Below are 24,101 nucleotides of genomic sequence, written 5' to 3'. Positions count from 1 at the left end.
CCTACTGTAGAGGATGCTGGGGACTCCGTAAGGACCATGGGGAATAGACGGGCTCCGCAGGAGATAGCGCACTTTAAGAAAGCTTTGGATTCTGGGTGTGCACTGGCTCCTCCCTCTAAATCCCTCCTCCAGACCTCAGTTAGAGAAACTGTGCCCAGAGGAGATGAACAGTACGAGGAAAGGATTTTTGTAAATCTAAGGGCAAGATTCATACCAGCCACACCAATCACACCGTATAACATGTGATAAACTACCCAGTTAACAGTATGAACAATAACATAGCCTCGGTTCAAACCCGATCAACTATAACATAACCCTTATGCAAGCAATAACTATATACAAGTCTTGCAGAAGAAGTCCGAACTTGGGACGGGCGCCCAGCATCCTCTACGGAGTACGAAAAATAGATTTACAGGTAAGTAAAATCTTATTTTCTTTAACGTCCTAGAGGATGCTGGGGACTCCGTAAGGTCCATGGGGATTATACCAAAGCTCCCAAACGGGCGGGAGAGTGCGGATGACTCTGCAGCACCGACTGAGCAAACAGGAGGTCCTCCTCAGCCAGGGTATCAAACTTATAGAACTTTGCAAATGTGTTTGACCCCGACCAAGTAGCTGCTCGGCACAGTTGTAGTGCCGAGACCCCTCGGGCAGCCGCCCAAGAAGAGCCCACCTTCCTAGTGGAATGGGCCTTAACCGATTTAGGCAATGGCAATCCTGCCGAAGAATGTGCTTGCTGAATTGTGTTACAGATCCAGCGAGCAATAGTCTGCTTTGAAGCAAGAGCGCCAACCTTGTTGGCCGCATATTTATTTATTTATTTATTTATTTATTAGCAGTTTCTTATATAGTGCAGCATATTCCGTTGCGCTTTACAATTAGAACAACAATTATAGAACAAAACTGGGCAAAGACAGACAGACAGAGGTAGGAAGGCCATGCTCGCAAGCTTACAATCTATACAGAACAAACAGAGCTTCGGTCTTCCTGATCCTAGCTGTTCTGGTCACAAATCTTCAAAGCCCTGACCACATCCATGGACTCGGAATCCCCCAAGTCCCGTGTAGCCACAGGCACGACAATAGGTTGGTTCATATGAAAAGATGAGACCACCTTGGGCAGAAATTGAGGACGAGTCCTCAACTCTGCCCTATCCACGTGAAAAATCAGGTATGGGCTTTTATATGATAAAGCCGGCAATTCCGAAACCCGCCTTGCAGAAGCTAAGGCCAACAACATGACCACTTTCCAAGTGAGGTATTTCAACTCTACTGTTTTGAGTGGTTCAAACCAAGGTGACTTGAGGAAACTTAATACCACGTTAAGGTCCCAAGGCGCCACCGGAGGTACAAAAGGTCCCAAGGCGCCACCGGAGGTACAAAGGGAGGCTGAATATGCAGCACGCCCTTCACAAAAGTCTGTACTTCAGGAAGAGAAGCCAATTCTCTTTGAAAGAAAATGGATAAGGCCAAAATTTTAACCTTTATGGACCCTAATTTTAGGCCCAAATTCACTCCCGTTTGAAGGAAGTGTAGCAGACGGCCCAACTGGAACTCCTCCGTAGGAGCAGTTCTGGCCTCACACCAAGAAACATATTTTCGCCATATACGGTGATAATGTTTCGACGTCACGTCCTTCCTAGCCTTGATCAGGGTAGGAATGACTTCCACCGGAATCCCTTTTTCCGCTAGGATCCGGGGTTCAACCGCCATGCCGTCAAACGCAGCCGCGGTAAGTCTTGGAACAGACAGGGCCCCTGCTGCAGCAGGTCATGCCTTAGAGGAAGAGGCCATGGATCTTCTGTGAGCAACTCTTGCAGATCCGGATACCAAGTACTCCTTGGCCAATCTGGAACAATGAGGATTGTTCTGACCCTTCTTATTCTTATTATCCTCAACACCTTGGGTATGAGAGGTAGAGGAGGAAACACATAGACCGATCTGAACACCCAAGGTGTCACCAGAGCGTCTACCGCAACCGCCTGAGGGTCTCTTGACCTGGCGCAATACCTCTTTAGCTTTTTGTTGAGGCGGGACGCCATCATGTCTATCTGAGGCAGTCCCCACCGATCCGTGATCTGTGTGAAGACTTCTTGATGAAGTCCCCACTCTCCCGGATGCAGGTCGTGCCTGCTGAGAAAGTCCGCCTCCCAGTTGTCCACCCCCGGGATGAACACTGCTGATAGTGCACTTACATGGCCTTCCGCCCAGCGTAGAATCCTGGTCGCCTCTGCCATGGCCACTCTGCTCCTTGTGCCGCCTTGGCGGTTTACATAAGCCACTGCCGTGACATTGTCTGACTGAGTCAGAACCGGTTTGTTCCGAAGCCATTCCTCCGCTTGGCGTAGGGCGTTGTATATGGCCCTCAACTCCAGGACATTGATGTGGAGACCAGTCTCTAGGCTTGACCAGAGACCCTGGAAATTTCCTCCTAGTGCGACAGCTCCCAAACCTCGGAGGCTCGCGTCCGTGGTCACCAGGACCCAGTCCTGAATGCCGAACCTGCGACCCTCCAGGAGGTGAGCACTGCGCAGCCACCACAGGAGAGACACCCTGCCCTGGGAGACAGGGTGATCCGTTTTTGCATGTGTAGATGGGACCCGGACCATTTGTCCAATAGGTCCCATTGAAAGGTCCTTGCATGGAACCTGCCGAAGGGGATGGCCTCGTATGAAGCCACCATCTTCCCCAGAACCCTCGTGCAATGATGCACTGAAACCTTTTTTGGTTTCAATAGGTTCCTGACCAGAGCTACGAGCTCCTGAGCCTTCTCCACTGGAAGAAAAACTCTTTTTTGGTCTGTGTCTAGAATCAGGCCCAAAAAGGGCAGAAGCGTTGCAGGGACTAGCTGGGATTTCGGTAAATTGAGAATCCAGCCGTGCCTCTGCAACGTCTTCACGGACAAAGACACGCTGTCCAGCAACTTCTCCCGAGATCTCGCCTTTATGAGGAGATCGTCCAAGTACGGGATAATTGTGACGCCCTGCCTGCGCAGGAGCACCATCATTTCCGCCATTACCTTGGTGAAAATTCTCGGGGGCCGTAGAAAGACCAAACGGCAACGTCTGAAATTGGTAGTGACAGTCCTGTACTGCAAATCTCAGGAACGCCTGGTGAGGAGGGAAAATCGGAACATGAAAGTACGCATCCTTTATGTCCAGGGACACCATCCAATCCCCTCCCTCCAGGCTGGCGATGACCGCTCTGAGCGACTCCATTTTGAACTTGAACCTCTTCAAGTACAGGTTCAGGGATTTCAGATTTAAAATGGGTCTGACCGAACCGTCCGGTTTCGGTACCACAAACAGGGATGAATAATAACCCTCTCCTTGCTGGAGATGAGGAACTTTGACTATCACCTGTTGAATGTACAATTTGTGAATTGCAGCTAACACCAGCTCCCTCTCCGACGGGGAAGCCGGCAGAGCCTATTTGAAAAACCGTCAAGGAGGCATGTCTTCGAATTCCAGTCTGTATCCCTGGGAAACAATCTCTATTGCCCAGGGATCCACCTGTGAGAGAACCCAGACGTGGCTGAACAGACGAAGACGTGCCCCCACTTGATCTGACCCCCCCCCCCCCCCCCCCCGCCCGGAAAGCCCCAGCGTCATGCGATGGACTTTGCGAAAGTAGGGGACGACTTCTGCTAGCCGAGGGAACTAGCCGAGTGCAGCTTTTTTCCCTTGCCTTTACCTCTGGCAACAAAGGACGATCCTCGTACCTTCTTGCTTTTATTGGAACGAAAGGACTGCATTTGATAATGCGGTACCTTTTTAGCATGCTGCGGGGGAACATAAGGTAAAAAATTCGACTTCCCGGCCGTAGCAGTAGAGACAAGGTCCGAGAGGCCTTCTCCAAACAACTCCTCCCCCTTGTAAGGCAATGACTCCATATGCCGCTTTGAGTCGGCGTCTCCCGTCCACGGTCGGGTCCACAAGAGTCGCCTAGCAGAAATAGACATAGCGTTTATTCTGGAGCTTAGTAAACAAATGTCTCTCTGAGCATCCCTCATATACAAGGCAGCATCTCTGATATGCTCAATGGTCATTAGAATGGTATCCCTATCTAAGGTGTCTCCGTAGATAAGAAGTCTGCCCATGCCACGACAGCACTACAAACCCAGGCCGACGCCATGTCCGGTCTAACGATAGTTCCTGAATGTGTGTAAATGTGCTTCATGGTAATTTCCTGCTTGCGATCAGCAGGATCCTTGAGGGAAGCAGTATCCGGAGAAGGCAGTGCCACCTTCTTGGATAAGCGTGTCAGTGCATTGTCTACTTTAGGCGAAGATTCCCATCGTATCCTGTCCTTCTGTGGAAAAGAATACGCCATAAGAATCCTTTTGGGAACATGTAGTCTCCTATCCGGAGACTCCCAAGCCTTTTCGCACAATTCGCTTAGCTCAAATGAGGACGGAAACGTGACCTCAGGCTTTTTCCCTTTATACATGTGAACCCTCGTGTCAGGGACAGGGGGGTTCCTCAGTGATATGCAAAACCTCTTTTATGGCAATAATCATGTATCGAATACGCTTTGCCACCTTCGGCTGTAATTTTGCATCCTCATAGGTCGACACTAGAGTCAGTATCTGTGTCGGTATCTGTGTCAGCGACCTGGGATATGGGGAGCTTTTGAGACCCTGAAGGTCCTGGCGCCACAGGGACAGGCACGGTCTGGCTACCTGACTGATCCCTAGCCTCAGCCTTGTCTAACCTTTTATGCAGGAGATTCACATTTGCATTTAAGACATTCAGCATATCCACCCAGTCCGGTGTCGGCGTTGCCAACGGCGACCTGACATTCAAACACTCCCCCTCCACATTAAGCGAGCCTTCCTCGTCAAACATGTCAACACACACGTACAGACACACTTCATACACACAGGGAAACTCTTTTCTGAAGACAGTATCCCCTTTAAGGCCCTTTGGAGAGACAGAGAGAGAGTATGCCAGCACACACCCCAGCGCAATGACCCTGACCAACACAAAAATAAGAATTTACTTACCGATAATTCTATTTCTCGGAGTCCGTAGTGGATGCTGGGGTTCCTGAAAGGACCATGGGGAATAGCGGCTCCGCAGGAGACAGGGCACAAAAAGTAAAGCTTTAGGATCAGGTGGTGTGCACTGGCTCCTCCCCCTATGACCCTCCTCCAAGCCTCAGTTAGGTACTGTGCCCGGACGAGCGTACACAATAAGGAAGGATTTATGAATCCCGGGTAAGACTCATACCAGCCACACCAATCACACTGTACAACCTGTGATCTGAACCCAGTTAACAGTATGATAACAGCGGAGCCTCTGAAAAGATGGCTCACAACAATAATAACCCGATTTTTGTAACTATGTACAAGTAATGCAGATAATCCGCACTTGGGATGGGCGCCCAGCATCCACTACGGACTCCGAGAAATAGAATTATCGGTAAGTAAATTCTTATTTTCTCTATCGTCCTAGTGGATGCTGGGGTTCCTGAAAGGACCATGGGGATTATACCAAAGCTCCCAAACGGGCGGGAGAGTGCGGATGACTCTGCAGCACCGAATGAGAGAACTCCAGGTCCTCCTTAGCCAGGGTATCAAATTTGTAGGATTTTACAAACGTGTTTGCCCCTGACTAAATAGCCGCTCGGCAAAGTTGTAAAGCCGAGACCCCTCGGGCAGCCGCCCAAGATGAGCCCACCTTCCTTGTGGAATGGGCATTTACATATTTTGGCTGTGGCAGGCCTGCCACAGAATGTGCAAGCTGAATTGTATTACACATCCAACTAGCAAAAGTCTGCTTAAAAGCAAGAGCACCCAGTTTGTTGGGTGCATACAGGATAACAGCAAGTCAGTTCTCCTGACTTCAGCCGTCCTGGAACCTATATTTTCAGGGCCCTGACCACATCTAGCAACTTGGAGTCCTCCAAGTCCCTAGTAGGCGCAAGACACCACAATAAGCTGGTTCAGGTGAAACACTGACACCACCTTAGGGAGAGAACTGGGGACGAGTCCGCAGCTCTGCCCTGTCCGAATGGACAAACAGATATGGGCTTTTTTGAGAAAAAAACCACCAATTTGACACTCGCCTGATCCAGGCCAGGTCCAAGAGCATGTTCACTTTTCATGTGAGATGCTTCAAATCCACAGATTTGACTGGTTTTAAACCAATGTGTTTTGAGGAATCCCAGAACTACGTTGAGATCCCACAGTGCCACTGGAGGCACAAAAGGGGGTTGTATATGCAATACTCCCTTGACAAACTTCTGGACTTCAGGAAACTGAAGCCAATTCTTTCTGGAAGAAAAATCGACAGGGCCGAAATTTGAACCTTAATGGACCCCAATTTGAGGCCCATAGACACTCCTGTTTGCAAGAAATGCAGGAATCGACCGAGTTGAGATTTCTTCGTGGGGCCTTCCTGGCCTCACACCACGCAACATATTTTCGCCACATGTGGTGATAATGTTGTGCGGTCACCTCCTTTCTGGCTTTGACCAGGGTAGGAATGACCTCTTCCTGAATGCCTTTTCCCTTAGGATCCGGCGTTCCACCGCCATGCCGTCAAACGCAGCTGCGGTAAGTCTTGGAACAGACATGGTACTTGCTGAAACAAGTCCCTTCTTAGCGGCAGAGGCCATAAGTCCTCTGTGAGCATCTCTTGAAGTTCCGGGTACCAAGTCCTTCTTGGCCAATCCGGAGCCATGAGTATAGTTCTTACTCCTCTACGTCTTATAATTCTCAGTACCTTAGGTATGAAAAGCAGAGGATGGAACACATACACCGACTGGTACACCCACGGTGTTACCAGAAACGTCCACAGCTATTGCCTGAGGGTCTCTTAACCTGGCGCAATACCTGTCCCGTTTTTTGTTCAGACGGGACGCCATCATGTCCACCTTTGGGAATTCCCAACGGTTTACAATTATGTGGAAAACTTCCCCATGAAGTTCCCACTCTGCCGGGTGGAGGTCGTGCCTACTGAGGAAGTCTGCTTCCCAGTTTCCATTCCCGGAATGAAACACTGCTGACAGTGCTATCACATGATTTTCCGCCCAGCGAAAAGTCCTTGCAGTTTTTGCCACTGCCCTCCTGCTTCTTGTGCCGCCCTGTCTATTTACGTGGGCGACTGCCGTGATGTTTTATCCCACTGGATCAATACCGGCTGACCTTGAAGCAGAGGTCTTGCTAAGCTTAGAGCATTATAAATTTACCCTTAGCTATATTTATGTGGAGAAAAATCTCCAGACTTGATCACACTCCCTGGAAATTTTTTCCTTGTGTGACTGCTCCCCAGCCTCTCGGGCTGGCCTCCGTGGTCACCAACATCCAAAACTGAATGCAGAATCTGCGGCCCTCTAGAAGATGAGCACTCTGTAACCACCACAGGAGAGACACCCTTGTCCTTGGATATAGGGTTATCCGCTGATGCATCTGAAGATGCGATCCGGACCATTTGTCCAGCAGATCCCACTGAAAAGTTCTTGCATGAAATCTGCCGACTGGAATTGCTTCGAAGGAAGTCACCATTTTTTTTACCATGGCCCTTGTGCAATGATGCACTGATTTTAGGAGGTTCCTGACTAGCTCGGATAACTCCCTGGCTTTCTCTTCCGGGAGAAACACCTTTTTCTGGATTGTGTCCAGACTCATCCCTAAGCACAGGAGACTTGTTGTCGGGATCAGCTGCGATTTTGGAATCTTTAGAATCCACCCCTGCTGTTGTAACAGTATCCGAGATAGTGCTACTCCGACCTCCAACTGTTCCCTGGACTTTGCCCTTATCAGGAGATCGTCCAAGTAAGGGATAATTAAGACGCCTTTTCTTCGAAGAAGAACCATCATTTCGGCCATTACCTTGGTAAAGACCCGGGGTGCCGTAGACAATCCAAACGGCAGCGTCTGAAACTGATAGTAACAGTTTTATACCACGAACCTGAGGTACCCTTAGTGATAAGGGCAAATTTGGGACATGGAGGTAAGCATCCCTGATGTCTCGGGACACCAGATAGTCCCCTTCTTCCCGGTTCGTTATCACTGCTCTGAGTGACTCCATCTTGATTTGAACCTTTGTAAGTGTTCAAATTTTTTTAGATTTAGAATAGGTCTCACCTAGCCTTCTGGCTTCAGTACCACAATATAGTGTGGAATAATACCCCTTTTCTTGTTGTAGGAGGGGTAATTTTAATTATCACCTGCTGGGAATACAGCTCGTGAATTTTTTCCCATACTGCCTCCTTGTCGGAGGGAGACCTTGGTAAAGCAGCCTTCAGGAGCCTGCGCAGGGGAAACGTCTCGACATTCCAAACTGTACCCCTGGGATACTACTTGTAGGATCCAGGGGTCCTGTACGGTCTCAGCGTCATGCTGAGAGCTTGTCAGAAGCGGTGGAACGCTTCTGTTCCTGGGAATGGGCTGCCTGCTGCAGTCTTCTTCCCTTTCCTCTATCCCTGGGCAGATATGACTCTTATAGGGACGAAAGGACTGAAGCTGAAAAGACAGTGTCTTTTTCTGCAGAGATGTGACTTAGGGTAAAAACGGTGGATTTTCCAGCAGTTGCTGTGGCCACCAGGTCCGATGGACCGACCCCAAATAACTCCTCTTCCTTTATACGGCAATACACCTTTGTGCCGTTTGGAATCTGCATCACCTGACCACTGTCGTGTCCATAAACATCTTCTGGCAGATATGGACATCGCACTTACTCTTGATGCCAGAGTGCAAATATCCCTCTGTGCATCTCGCATATATAGAAATACATCCTTTAAATGCTCTATAGTCAATAAAATACTGTCCCTGTCAAGGGTATCAATATTTTTAGTCAGGGAATCCGACCAAGCCACCCCAGCTCTGCACATCCAGGCTGAGGCGATCGCTGGTCGCAGTATAACACCAGTATGTGTGTATATACTTTTTATGATATTTTTCCAGCCTCCTGTCAGCTGGCTCCTTGAGGACGGCCCTATCTATAGACGGTACCGCCACTTGTTCTGATAAGCGTGTGAGCGCCTTATCCACCCTAAGGGGTGTTTCCCAACGCGCCCTAACTTCTGGCGGGAAAGGGTATACCGCCCATATTTTCTATCGGGGGGAACCCACGCATCATCACACACTTCATTTAATTTTTCTGATTCAGGAAAAACTACGGTAGTTTTTTCACATCCCACATAATACCCTCTTTTGTGGTACTTGTAGTATCAGAAATATGTAACACCTCCTTCATTGCCCTTAACGTGTGGCCCTAATAAGGAATACGTTTGTTTATTCACCGTCGACACTGGATTCAGTGTCCCTGTCTGTGTCTGTGTCGACCGACTAAAGTAAACGGGCGTTTTAAAACCCCTGACGGTGTTTTTGAGACGTCTGGACCGGTACTAATTGTTTGTCGGCCGTCTCATGTCGTCAACCGACCTTGGCACGTGTTGACATTATCACGTAATTCCCTAAATAAGCCATCCATTCTGGTGTCGACTCCCTAGAGAGTGACATCACCATTACAGGCAATTGCTCCGCCTCCTCACCAACATCGTCCTCATACATGTCGACACACACGTCCTGATACACAGCACACACACAGGGAATGCTCTGATAGAGGACAGGACCTACTAGCCCTTTGGAGAGACAGAGGGAGAGTTTGCCAGCACACACCAAAAACGCTATAATTATATAGGGACAACCTTATATAAGTGTTTTCCCTTATAGCATCTTTTTTATATATTTCTAACGCCAAATTAGTGCCCCCCCTCTCTGTTTTAACCCTGTTTCTGTAGTGCAGTGCAGGGGAGAGCCTGGGAGCCTTCCCTCCAGCCTTTCTGTGAGGGAAAATGGCGCTGTGTGCTGAGGAGATAGGCCCCACCCCTTTTTCGGCGGCCTCGTCTCCCGCTCTTAACGGATTCTGGCAGGGGTTAAATATCTCCATATAGCCCCCGGAGGCTATATGTGAGGTATTTTTAGCCAAAAAAGGTTTTCATTTGCCTCCCAGGGCGCCCCCCTCCCAGCGCCCTGCACCCTCAGTGACTGCCGTGTGAAGTGTGCTGAGAGGAAAATGGCGCACAGCTGCAGTGCTGTGCGCTACCTTAAGAAGACTGAGGAGTCTTCTGCCGCCGATTCTGGACCTCTTCTCGTTTCAGCATCTGCAAGGGGGCCGGCGGCGAGGCTCCGGTGACCATCCAGGCTGTACCTGTGATCGTCCCTCTGGAGCTAATGTCCAGTAGCCAAGAAGCCAATCCATCCTGCACGCAGGTGAGTTCACTTCTTCTCCCCTAAGTCCCTCGTTGCAGTGATCCTGTTGCCAGCAGGACTCACTGTAAAATAAAAAACCTAAGCTAAACTTTTCTAAGCAGCTCTTTAGGAGAGCCACCTAGATTGCACCCTTCTCGGCCGGGCACAAAAATCTAACTGAGGCTTGGAGGAGGGTCATAGGGGGAGGAGCCAGTGCACACCACCTGATCCTAAAGCTTTACTTTTTGTGCCCTGTCTCCTGCGGAGCCGCTATTCCCCATGGTCCTTTCAAGAACCCCAGCATCCACTAGGACGATAGAGAAATGTTTTTCCCCAGCAGCGCTGTATAATAGCTTATCCGCCAATTATGTGCCCCCCCCCTCTCTTTTAAACACCCCTTCACCGTGTGTAAGCAGGGGAGAGTCCAGGGAGCTTCCTCTCAGCGTTCTGTGGAGAGAAAAATGGCGCAGGTGAGTGCTGAGGGAGAAGCCCTGCCCCTTCGGCGGCGGGCTTCGGTCCCGCTCAAATTTGTGTAAAAATGGCGGGGGCTCTTTTATATACATGTACAGTGCCCAGCTGTACATGTATATATCTTTTTGCCATGTTTTGAGGTGTTATTATTGCTGCCCATGGCGCCCCCCCTGCACCCTGCACACATACAGTGACCGGAGTGTGTGAGGTGTGTGGAGCAATGACGCACAGCTGCGGTGCTGTGCGTTACCTCAGTGAAGCCGCTAAAGGCTTCTGCCGCCTGAGACGTCTTCTTGCTTCTGTTCTTCTGGCTCTGAGGAGAACGGCGGCGTGGCTCAGGGGGTGGACGCCCAGGACGAACCTGTGTTCACCCCCTCTGGAGCTAATGGTGTCCAGTAGCCGAGGAAGCAGATCCTATAATTTAAGTAAGTCTGCTCCTCTCTCCCCAGTCCCTCGATGCAGGGAGCCTGTTGCCAGCAGTACTCCCTGTAAAAATAGAAAAATCCAAACAAAAATGCTTTCTTATGCAAAGAACTCAGGAGAGCTCCCTGCAGTGCGCCCATCTTCCTCTGGGCACAGTGTAAAACTGAGGTCTGGAGGAGGGACATAGAGGGAGGAGCCAGGGCACACCCAGAATCCAAAGCTTTCTTAAAGTGCCCTATCTCCTGCGGAGCCCGTCTATTCCCCATGGTCCTTACGGAGTCCCCAGCATCCTCTAGGACGTTTGAGAAAATAGGATTTTAATTACCTACCGGTAAATCCTATTCTCGTAGTCCGTAGAGGATGCTGGGGTCCACATTAGTACCATGGGGTATAGACGGGTCCCTTGGGAGCCATGGGCACTTTAAGAGTTTAATAGTGTGGGCTGGCTCCTCCCTCTATGCCCCTCCTACCAGACCCAGTCTAGAAACTGTGCCCGAGGAGACGGACATACTTCGAGAGAAGGAAATACACAGATCGTGGCGAGATTCACACCAGCTCACACAGAACAAGGCAAACCAAGCTAACCAGCTTGAACAAGTCAGCAACAGCTGAACAACATTACTTAACCAAGTAACAATGCAGTACTGAACCAAGTAACAAGGCAGTACTGAACCAAGTAACAAGGCAGTACTGAACCAAGTAACAAGGCAGTACTGAACCAAGTAACAACTGCAGGAAAATGAAGAGCTGGGCGGGCGCCCAGCATCCTCTACGGACTACGAGAAAAGGATTTACCGGTAGGTAATTAAAATCCTATTTTCTCTTACGTCCTAGAGGATGCTGGGGTCCACAGTACCATGGGGATGTACCATAGCTCCCAGTATGGGAGGGAGAGCGCGGAGGCTCCTGCAGAACTGATTGACCAAACTTAAGGTCCTCAGAGGCCAAAGTATCGAACCTGTAGAACTTAGCAAATGTGTTCGACCCTGATCAAGTAGCTGCTCGGCAAAGCTGTAAAGCCAAGACACCCCGGGCAGCCGCGCAGGAAGAACCCACTTTATGAGTAGAGTGAGCCTTAACAGATTTTGGACACGGCAATCCTGCCGTAGAATAAGCATGCTGGATAGTGAACCTGATCCAGCGAGAAATCGTCTGCTTAGAAGCAGGATACCCAATTTTGATGGGATCATAAGGGACAAACAGAGAGTCCGACTTTCTGTGAAGAGTTCTCTTCACATAAATCTTCAAAGCCCTCACAACATCCAAGGACTTTGAGGTAATTGAGGAGTCAGTAGCCACTGGCACCACAATAGGTTGGTTGATATGAAAAGCCGACACAACCTTCGGAAGAAACTGCTGACGCGTCCTGAGCTCAGCTCTATCTTCATGAAAAATGTAGTAGGGGCTCTTGCAGGACAATGCCCCCAGTCATGACACACGTCTAGCAGAAGCTAATACCAACAGTGTGACCGCCTTCCAAGTAAGAAACTTGACCTCAACCTCCTGTAAAGGCTCAAACCAATCCGATTGCAGGAACTGCAACACCACCTTAATATCGGCACAAAGGTAGGTTGGATGTGCAGAACCCCTTTCAAGAAAGTCTGAAACTCAGGGAGGGCAGCCAATTGTTTCTGGAAGAAAATGGACAAGGCCGAAATCTGGACTTTGATGGAGCCCAGGCGCAGGCCCACATCCACCCATGCTTGCAGGAAGAGGAGAAACCGTCCACGTTGTAAATCCACAGTAGGAAACTTCTTGGATTAACACCAAGACACATACTTTTTCCAAATCCGATGGTAATGTTTTGACGTTACTCCTTTCCTAGCCTGTATCCAGAATGTTTATCGGAAGGATGAATTCCAGACTTGACCACCTTCCTTGGAAGTTTTCCCCCTGGGTGACTGCTCCCCAACCTCTGAGACTTGCATCCTTGGTTAGGAGGATCCAATTCTGAATCCCGAACCTGCGGCCCTCTAGTAGGTGAGAAGTTTGCAGCCACCAAGGGAGCGATATTCTGGCTTTCGGTGACAGACGTATCCTCCTTGTCGGCTCCAGATGCAACTTTTGAAGATTCAGGATCCAACCATGATCCTGGTGTAGATGAGTGAGCAATGCTCTGCAACAGCTTTTCCCTGGAAGACGTTTTTATCAGCAGATCGTCCAGGTAAGGAATTATGTTCACACCCTTCTTGCGAAGGAGTAGCATCATCTCCGCCATTACCTTGGTGAACACTCTTGGTGCCACGGAGAGGCCAAACGGCAGCGCCTGGAACTGATAACGACAGTCCAGCAGCGCAAATCTGAGCTAAGCCTGGCAAGGCAGCCAGATCGGAATATTAAAGGTACGCATCCTTGATATCCAGGGATACCAAGAATTCCCCTTCCTCCAGACCTGAGATCACCGCTCTCAGAGACTCCATCTTGAATTTGAATTCTCTTAAGTAGGTGTTCAAAGACTTCAGGTTTAATATCGGTCTTACAGAACCGTCCGGTTTCGGTACCACAAACAGGTTTGAATAATAACCTTTGTGATGTAGGTGAGGTGGAACTGGAACAATTACGTTTGACCTTAGTAATTTTTGAATGGCTTCCTGTAGGATAGCACTTTCTGTCAGCGAAGCTGGCAAGCCTGATTTGAAGAATCTGTGAGGTGGGAGTTCTTGAAACGCCAGTCGGTACCCCTGGGTAACAATATCTTGTACCCAGGGGTCTAGGCATGATGACGCCCAGACATGACTGAAATTTCTGAGTCTTGCTCCCACCTGCCCAATCTCCAGGCTGGGATGTCCACCGTCATGCCGAGGATTTTGAGGAAACAGAACCAGGTTTCTGTTCCTGGGAACCTGCAGGTGCAGGTTTTCGGGATTTCCCCCGACCACCTCTAAAGAAAGTGGAGGGGGATTTGGACTTTTTAACTTTGGCGGTCCGAAAGGACTGCATTGCAGACGTAGGATATGATTTCCTAGTCTGTGGTGTAGCAGAGGGAAGAAAAGTTGATTTACCCGCAGTTGTCATGGAGATACACGCATCTAGCACTTCCCCAAACAGAGCCTGACCTGTGAAGGGTAGGTTCTCCACACTTTTCTTGGATTCCGCATCCGCAGACAAACTGGCGCAGCCAGAGCCCCCTGCGTGCCGAGACAGCCATGGAAGAAGCCCTCGCATTCAGATGTCCAAGGTCTTTCGAGGCCTCCAACATGAAACCTGCAGAATCCTTTATGTGACGTAAAAACAATTCAATGTCATTTCTATCCATAGAATCTAATTTCTCCAGTAAAGTGCCTGACCACTTTACTATGGCTTTAGAAATCCATGCACAAGCAATAGTGGGTCTTAAAGCTACGCCATTTGTTGTGTATAAAGATTTGAGAGTAGTCTCAATCTTGCGGTCAGCCAGCTCCTTTAAAGCAGTGGACCCAGGGACAGGTAAAACCACTTTCTTAGACAGTCTAGAAACAGAAGCGTCTAATACCGGCGGGTTTAACCACTTTTTCCTATCCTCTTCAGGGAAAGGAAAAGCAACGAGAACCCTTTTAGGGATTTGGAATTTTTTCTCTGGGTTTTCCCAGGATTTTTCAAATAATGCATTTAGGGCCTAATTCTGAGTTGATCGCAGCATCAAATTTGTTAGCAGTTGGGCAAAACCATGTGTACTGCAGGGGGGGCAGATGTAACATGTGCAGAGAGAGTTAGATTTGGGTGTGGCGTGTTCAAACTGAAATCTAAATTGCAGTGTCAAAATAAATCAGCCATTATTTACCCTGCACAGAAACAAAATAACCCACCCAAATCTAACTCTCTCTGCAAATGTTATATCTGCCCCCCCTGCAGTGCACATGGGTTTGCCCAATTGCTAACAAACTTGCTGCTGTGATCAACTCAGAATTAGCCCCTTAATTCCTTAGATGTAGGGAATGTAAGGGAGGATTTCTTAGTGTCACTAAAGTAAGCCTCCTCTACCTGCTCAGGTACCTTATCAGTAATGTGTAAAATGTCCCTAATAGTATCAATCATGAGTTGCACCCCTTTAGCAAGGGATGCCTCGCCCCCCAGAATATCTCCCTCACCGTCTCCTGTATCAGAGTCGGTATTCGTGTCGACCTGCATTATTTGGGCAAGTGCACGTTTTTTAGGACAAATATCAGGGGTCTTGGAAGAGGTAGTGGGAGCAGAATATGACAAAACCTCAACAGGTCTTTTCAAAACCTGAGTTTCAGTCTCATTATGAGTTATCCTAGATGAAATATGGGATATCATTCCCTTAATATACGCTACCCATGGGTGTTCGGATTCAGAAGGCTGAGACAGTACATTGCATTCCTGTGTACAAGGAATAGACTTCTCTGGAGTAGATACACACTCTGCAGCACATGGTAATGTGAGATATATAAGTACTAGTGGAGAATTATCATTGAGATAAAAGTTAATTAATAAATCTATTATAATAAGAAATCTGCAAGCGCTGTCTGTATTTCTTTTGTTTTTAGTTTTCTTTTTCATTTGAAGGGGGTTGGGAAGTCCCTCTGTGTATAGTGAGCTGCATGCAGATTTGGGACATATATTGCTAATTGAATAAATCTAATTGTATTGGCGCCAGGGGAGCTACTTTAGTGTAGGTGTTTTTCTATTGTTGAGATATATAAGCACACACACAGGAAAATGTCAGACACAGTTTCCCCCCCAAGTACCTTCAGAGAGACACAGAGTATAAGGAGCCAGCACACACAGCGCCCCAGTAGGCAGTTATATAATAAAAACCTGGCGCTGACACAGTACACAGTACTATAATGTACTATAATGTGAATAAACACTCTCCCCCCCTTTCTATAACCCCCTGGTACCGCACAGGATAGCTTGAGTTATGTGGAGGGTCAGCGCTCCCTGTCAGCGTCTCTGATCTGTGATCTGCAGGGAGAAAATTGCACTGGTGAGCTGCTGGATCCGCTCTGAGGAGAAGCTACGCCCCCTGTAATGGCGCATCTTCCCGCACTTCTGGAGATTACACTGGCCTGAGGTAATGGTGGCTAGCAGCAGTACAGAGCCCCTGATAGCAATAGTGACCAGTGTTTAGGGTATTGCGCTGGCCCAGGGCGCCCCTCACAGCGCCGCACACTGTACCTGAGCCCTCCGGAGCGCAGTCTTATAGCACTGCGCTCTCACCCTTGTGCCGCCATTCTCGCCGGTGACACGCTTATCGGGGTGGCGGCAGTGCTGCGGGAGTGAGCGGTCGCCTCGGGGCTAGCAATCATCACTCTCAGGAGCTCAGTCCTGTCAGCGGAGATAGGGACCATTAACCTCAGAGGGTTGGATCCTACTCCCCCCCCTAAGTCCCACGAAGCAGGGAGGCTGTTGCCAGCAGCCTCCCTTTACTTAACTCTTTAAAAAAAAAAAAAAACTAAAAGAACACCTAGGAGCTCCCCTAGCTGTGACCGGCTCCACTGGGCACATTTTCTAAACTGAGTCTGGTAGGAGTGGCATGGAGGGAGGAGCCAGCCCACACTATTTAACTCTTAAAGTGCCCATGGCTCGCAAGGGACCCGTCTATACCCCATGGTACTAATGTGGACCCCAGCATCCTCTAGGACGTAAGAGAAAACATGATTAGTCAGGATTGTGACACATCACATTGGCCCCAACCAACATCTAACACATATTGTATAGACCACCACATGTCTCTCCCTAATATACCATCAGACCACCACACAATACCTGTAAGACCCCACCACATGCCGTTCCCTGCCCACTAATTCATAATATGCCACACAATGGTACCCCCATATTTGAATCTCTCCCATAGCATGTCACAAATTAGTGCCCTCCAATTCAGTTATGCCAAAGATGTAGTGTGTCCAATTAAGATAATTATAGGGGGATGACATTAAAATGAAGCCAAATAGGGGAGCGTGGATTGATTGCCAAATGTGCTGAATCCAATGTTGGAGCACTCCATTCTATACATGTTGCTGGTTAAACGCAAAATTTGGGCATAGAATTACAACCACCAGTTCATAGCCTGCACCAGCAGCCAATGCCACCCGGGAAGGACCCGTTTCCAATTCCCAGGTGGGATCCGGAATTGGCGGTGTGAAAGGGGTATGATTAGGCTCAAGAAATGCTCCCCCCATCCCTCGCACAATATCCTCCATGCTTCTACAATTCTCTTATGGCTTCCAACTACCAAGGCATCCACAGTGAGACATTACACCACCTTCTTACTCTTAGTGAGTTTACTGCTAGCATCAGGCATTTTTTATAATGCTGAAGATACAAAGCTATGTGATTAGGACGCACCAGGAGACTGTGATCATTTTGATACGCAACACTTGTAGCAGCTGATTTAAATTTTTTCCAAAACAAGTTCCATTGTGCTTCGTATATAGACCCAGTCCTACACAATATACAAGTGTCACATATCAAATGTCTCCTGGTGCGTCCTAATTACACTGTGTTGCATGTAAGATGCATTACAGTCAAATAGGACACCCAATGCAGTCAGAGTCTCACGGGACCTGGCAGGTGGCCTCCACCAGCCATCTTGGAGCCCTGTAGCACCTTACAATCAATGAAATAATAATAAAAGTGCACGTTTTCTACATTCAACTAGAAAAAGAAGTCACTGGAGTTGTGTAGATAGTGTTGTTGTTGTTATTATTATAATTATATATTGACCTTATATTGGTTTCCAAATTAATGATGACCTCACAATAATTACAGATGTGTCCTCTTACAACTTTGCTCCATGCGCTACAAGTCGCGTTACACATAACGCGTGAGTGCCATGTGACTCGGTAGTGATGAGCGTCTTTTTTGCATCTTTTGCCGGAAAATGTGTCTTAGACGCAATGTAATCCAATAGGAAGCACATGCAACTTCTGCTGAGGAAAATTATATGCAGCATGCCTATATTCTGTGTGCAATTGCACCTCTTTCTGCATACAATATGCTATGTGACGTTGTTTTCCATGAAAAACACTGTAGCATAGTATTTTGTACCAAATACAGTCGCAGTCACACACAGAATACGGGCATGCTACATATCACTTTAATCAGCAGAAGCTGCTTGTGCGTCGTATTGCATTACATTGCATCTAAGACGCATTTTCCCGGCAAAAGACACCAAAAAAAGATCGGCGCTACGAGTCACGCGGCACTCCCACGTTGTGTGTAACACGACTTGTAACACACCGAGCAAAGATGTAGGAGGACATATCTGTACATAGACACAGCACATACTGTACATGCGTGAGTGAGAGGTATGCAATTAGCCTTATTTCATAGCATTGAAAATTAGACACAAAGATTAGCTTTAAGAGTTGCAGGTTTCTTGTAAATGATACACATCTCTGATGATTACTGCATCTTAATGTTGAGTGGTACTAAGGAAGCTGCTTCTTCACTGTGATATCAACAAACGCACTAATATATCCTCCCCAGGGTCTCTCCTATACCCCTCGGCTTACTTACCCGGGGAAGACGTAGTGACTGTAACTGCCTTGGGTGCCGGGTCCCATCCGCTTAATTTTGGCACATGCTTTGGGATTGACCTGTGTTAAATCTAAGGGGTATATGCAATTCACGGCTAATCGCGGCAAATTATCGCCGTTTTTAAATTCGACACAATTCGACAGGTGAATTCCGGCAGGTGGCTGCCGGAATTCACCATATTCAATGCAAAACGGATTCGACAGTCCCGCGGGCGAAAATCGGCCGATTTGGCGGATTTTGCCGCGATTTTAAAAAACGGGGAAAAACGGGAAAAATCCGGAAAAAAAAATGGCGTGGGGTCCCCCCTCCAAAGCATAACCAGCCTCGGGCTCTTCGAGCTGGTCCTGGTTCTAAAAATGCGGGGAAAAATTGGGCAGGGATCCCCCGTATTTTTAAAACCAGCACCGGGCTCTGCGCCTGGTGCTGGTGCCAAAAATACGGGGGACAAAAAGAGTAGGGGTCCCCCGTATTTTTAACACCAGCATCGGGCTCCACTAGCTGGACAGATAATGCCACAGCCGGGGGTCACTTTTATGCCGTGCCCTGCGGCCGTGGCATTAACTACCCAACTAGTCACCCCTGGCCGGGGTACCCTGGGGGAGTGGGGACCCCTTCAATCAAGGGGTCCCCCCCCCCAGCCACCCAAGGGCCAGGGGTGAAGCCCGAGGCTGTCCCCCCCCCATCCAATGGGCTGCGGATGGGGGGGCTGATAGCCTTTTGTGATAATAAAAAGATATTGTTTTTTCCAGTAGTACTACAAGTCTCAGCAAGCCTCCCCCGCAAGCTGGTACTTGGAGAACCACAAGTACCAGCATGCGGGAGAAAAACGGGCCCGCTGGTACCTGTAGTACTACTGGAAAAAAAATACCCAAATAAAAACAGTACACAGACACCTTGATAGTAAAACTTTATTACACACTACCGACACACATACTTACCTATGTTGACACGCCGACTGCCACGGTCTCCGACGATCCGAGGGTACCTGTGAAAAAATTATACTCACCTTCCAGCGTCCAGAGGTACATCCACGTCCAGATATAAATCCACGTACTTGTTAAAAAAACAAAACGAACACCCGCTCCATGCCGTACTGAAAGGGGTCCCATGCTTTCACATCAGACCCCTTTCTCCCGAATGCCGGGACATCACGTGACTCCTGTCACTGAAGTCCCGTCAGCCAATCAGGAAGCGCTACTTCCGTGGGGCTCACCTGATTGGCTGTGCGCTGTCTGTGCTGTGACAGCGCATCGCAAAGCCGCTCCATTAGTTTCAATGGTGGGAACTTAGCGGCTAGCGGTGGGGTTACCCGCGGTCAGCCGCTGTCCGGGGGGTGACCCCACCGCTAGCCGCTAAGTTCCCACCATTGAATATAATGGACGGGGCTGTGCGATGCGCTGTCTGAGTTCAGACAGCGCACAGCCAATCAGGTGAGCGCAACGAAGTTGCGCTTCCTGATTGGCTTTAGAGACCTTTGTGTGACAGCTGTCACTGACAGGTCTCATTCGTGGAAAGGGGTCTCATGTGTCAGCATGGGACCCCTTTCAGTCCGGTGGCCCGTGTGTTCGTTTTCTTTTTTCGCCAAGTACGTGGATGTATCTCTGGACCATGGCTGAGGTGAGTATATTGATCTTTTATTTTCAGGTATGCGTGGATTATACATGAAGAAGAGGACCGATGTCGGCGTGTGAACTTAGGTAAGTATGTGTGTGTCGACGTATGAAATAAAGTTTTACTGTCACGGTGTGCGTGTCCTGTTTTTATTTGGGTATTTTTTTTCCAGTAGTACTACAGGTACCAGCGGGCCCGTTTTTCTCCCGCATGCTGGTACTTGTGGTTCTCCAAGTACCAGCTTGCGGGGGAGGCTTGCTGGGACTTGTAGTACTGCTGGAAAAAACAATATTCTTTTCATTATCACAAAAGGCTATCAGCCCCCCCATCCGCAGCCCATTGGATGGGGGGGGGGGCAGCCTCGGGCTTCACCCCTGGCCCTTGGGTGGCTGGGGGGGGGGGGACCCCTTGATTGAAGGGGTCCCCACTCCCCCAGGGTACCCCGGCCAGGGGTGACTAGTTGGATATTTAATGCCACGGCCGCAGGGCACGGCATAAAAGTGACCCCCGGCTGTGGCATTATCTGTCCAGCTAGTGGAGCCCGATGCTGGTGTGAAAAATACGGGGGACCCCTGCTCATTTTGTCCCCCGTATTTTTTGCACCAGCACCAGGCGCAGAGCCCGGTGCTGGTTTTAAAAATACGGGGGATCCCCTGTCAATTTTCCCCCCGCATTTTTAGAACCAGGACCAGCTCGAAGAGCCCGAGGCTGGTTATGCTTTGGAGGGGGGACCCCACGCCATTTTTTTAAAGGATTTTACCATTCCAGCAATAAAAAAAAAATAAAAAAAAATAATATTTTAAAAAATATATAAATAATATTTGTGCCTCCAAAAAAAAAAAAAAAAAAGTACCTAATCCCTTCTAATATAAATAGATATGCTATTCCTAAAAAAAAAAAACACCAAAAAAAACATGTTTAAATTTTTTTTTATTGTTTTCACCCTCCAAAGTGTGGCGGATTGAAAATGACGAATTTGCTGTCTAAAAGCACTGCTGTCGAATTTCCAAACTTGAATTGAATATGCTTTGGTCGAATTGCAGCACTTGTATCATTGCAGAAAAGTCGAATTTGCAAAAATTCGAATTTCAAAAAGTCGAATTTTGAAAGTCCGTTTTTTGGTCGGAAAGCACTGAATTGCATTGGCGAATTTTTTTTTTTGGGCGAAAATGACCCGAAATTCGACAATTTCGGGAATTCGACCGCAATTGCATATACCCCTAAATGTTAAATCTAAATGGAATGGAGTACTGGAATTGTGTTCAAACAACTGTGATAGCGGCTCCTCCTTCAGTCCCGATTTGTCTTTTTGGGGTCATCTAAATAAATATTTAATTACAAATGTACTCTTTCTTTGTTGGCCAAAGTTATTGTGGCTTGAAAGCCAATGGCAACCAAGACCATTTAATACTTGCCTGGAAGGCAATTGTTAAGGACACTCTGCAACATGAGAGTTTTATATACACAGGCTATACGGGAGGCCTTTGATATGCTGGCTGTTGGGATCCCGGGGCTCAGCATACCGGCGCCGGGATCCCGACAGCTGACATACCGACAACTATTCTCCCTCTTGAGGGGTCCACGACACCCCTGGAGGGAGAATAAATAGCGTGGTGAGTGCAGCAAGCCCGCAAGGGGCTCTTTTGCGCTCGCCCTGCTGCCGGAGGTCGGGATCCCGGCGCCGGTATGCTGGGCGCAGAGACTGCGACAGCCGACACACCGTAGTAGACCCCTATATACAAGTTTCATCAAATATGGCATCCTTGGCATAGTTCTAGCTTTGCAGTATGTATCCAGATACATGTAAGAAGATGGATAGTGTTTGCACAGCTACTATGCAGAACGTGACTTTTGCCACATTGTTATGCACTAATGTTTGCACATAAGACTATGTATTACAGATCAGCATGTTTTGTTTGTCTCTTAGTAGTTGATTTCTTTAAAAAAAAGTTGTCGTTTTAGCATTCTAAATACACATATTATATTATTGGGCATTGATAGTAACAAAAACATTATTTCACTTGGATGGCAATATAAATAAAATCACTTACCAAAAAAAAGGACAACCAACACAACTATGATTGATAGAAATGCTTTGTCCCAATACGGAGATATTTTACTCCATAACTGAAATCTGAATATTTTCCTCCACCTAAAATGACATAATTAAAATTGTGAGCCAAAAAAATAAGATTTTACTCACCGGTAAATCTATTTCTCGTAGTCCGTAGTGGATGCTGGGAACTCCGTAAGGACCATGGGGAATAGACGGCTCCGCAGGAGACTGGGCACATCTAAAGAAAGATTTAGGACGATCTGGTGTGCACTGGCTCCTCCCCCTATGACCTTCCTTCAAGCCTCAGTTAGGACACTGTGCCCGGAAGAGCTGACACAATAAGGAAGGATTTTGAATCCCGGGTAAGACTCATACCAGCCACACCAATCACACCGTACAACTCGTGATATGAACCCCGGTTAACAGTATGATAACAATGGAGCCTCTGAACAGATGGCTCGCCATAACAACCCGATTTGTGTAACAATAACTATTTACAAGTATTGCAGACAATCCGCACTTGGGATGGGCGCCCAGCATCCACTACGGACTACGAGAAATAGATTTACCGGTGAGTAAAATCTTATTTTCTCTGACGTCCTAGTGGATGCTGGGAACTCCGTAAGGACCATGGGGATTATACCAAAGCTCCCAAACGGGCGGGAGAGTGCGGATGACTCTGCAGCACCGAATGAGAGAACTCAAGGTCCTCCTTAGCCAGGGTATCAAATTTGTAGAATTTTGCAGACGTGTTTGCCCCTGACCAAGTAGTAGCTCGGCCCAGTTGTAAAGCCGAGACCCCTCGGGCAGCCGCCCAAGATGAGCCCACCTTCCTTGTGGAATGGGCTTTTACAGATTTAGGCTGCGGTAGTCCCACCGCAGAATGCGCAAGCTGAATAGTGTTACAAATCCAGCGCGCAATAGTCTGCTTAGAAGCAGGAGCACCCAGCTTGTTGGGTGCATACAGGATAAACAGCGAGTCAGTTTTCCTGACTCCAGCCGTCCTGGAAACATAAATTTTCAGGGCGCTGACTACGTCCAGTAACTTGGAATCCTCCAAGTCCCTAGTAGCCGCAGGAACCACAATAGGTTGGTTCAAGTGAAAAGCTGATACCACCTTCGGGAGAAAGTGAGGACGAGTCCTCAACTCTGCCCTATCCATATGGAAAGTCAGGTAAGGGCTTTTACATGACAAAGCCGCCAATTCTGACACACGCCTGGCCGAAGCCAGAGCCAACAACATGACCACTCTCCCTGTGAGATATTTCAAATCCACGGTTTTAAGTGGCTCAAACCAATGTGATTTCAGGAACTCCAAAACACATTGAGATCCCAAGGTGCCCCTGGGGACACAAAAGAGGGGCTGAATATGCAGCACTCCCTTTACAAACATCTGATTTTCAGGCTGAGATCCTTCCTGGCTTTGATCAGGGTAGGAATGACTTCCTCCGGAATGCCTTTTTCACTCAGGATCCGGTGTTCAACCGCCATGCCGTCAACGCAGCCGCGGTAAGTCTTGGAACAGACAGGGCCCCTGCTGCAGCAGGTCCTGTCTGAGTGGCAGAGGCCATGGGTCCTCTGAGATCATTTCTTGAAGTTCCGGGTACCAAGCCCCTCTTGGCCAATCCGGAAAAATGAGTATATGTTCTTACTCCTCTTTTCCTTATTATCCTCAGTACCTTGGGTATGAGAGAAAGAGGAGGTAACACATAAACCGACTGGTACACCCACGGTGTCACTAGAGCGTCCACAGCGATCGCCTGAGGGTCCCTTGACCTGGCGCAATATCTTTTTAGCTTTTTGTTGAGGCGGGACGCCATCATGTCCACCTGTGGTCTTTCCCAACGGTTTACCA

General features: G+C 48.3%; 1 protein-coding gene across 4 annotated transcripts in view; it reads right to left on the bottom strand.

The window, feature by feature from the left end:
* The window catches only part of BCAP29 (B cell receptor associated protein 29), a 234,664-nt gene that overhangs the window by 126,637 nt on the left and 83,926 nt on the right, over positions 1-24,101 (bottom strand). For all 4 annotated transcript variants that reach the window (XM_063927066.1, XM_063927068.1, XM_063927067.1 and 1 more), the window contains one exon: positions 22,242-22,342. In XM_063927066.1, coding sequence (XP_063783136.1) covers positions 22,242-22,342 — 101 coding nt within the window. The remainder of the gene's footprint in view (positions 1-22,241; positions 22,343-24,101) is intronic.

This window comes from Pseudophryne corroboree, chromosome 6 (assembly GCF_028390025.1).
Source record: "Pseudophryne corroboree isolate aPseCor3 chromosome 6, aPseCor3.hap2, whole genome shotgun sequence".
NCBI classification, from domain to species: domain Eukaryota; kingdom Metazoa; phylum Chordata; class Amphibia; order Anura; family Myobatrachidae; genus Pseudophryne; species Pseudophryne corroboree.
Note: the sequence above shows the minus strand (reverse complement) of the source record. Positions and strands in the feature narration are given on the sequence as shown.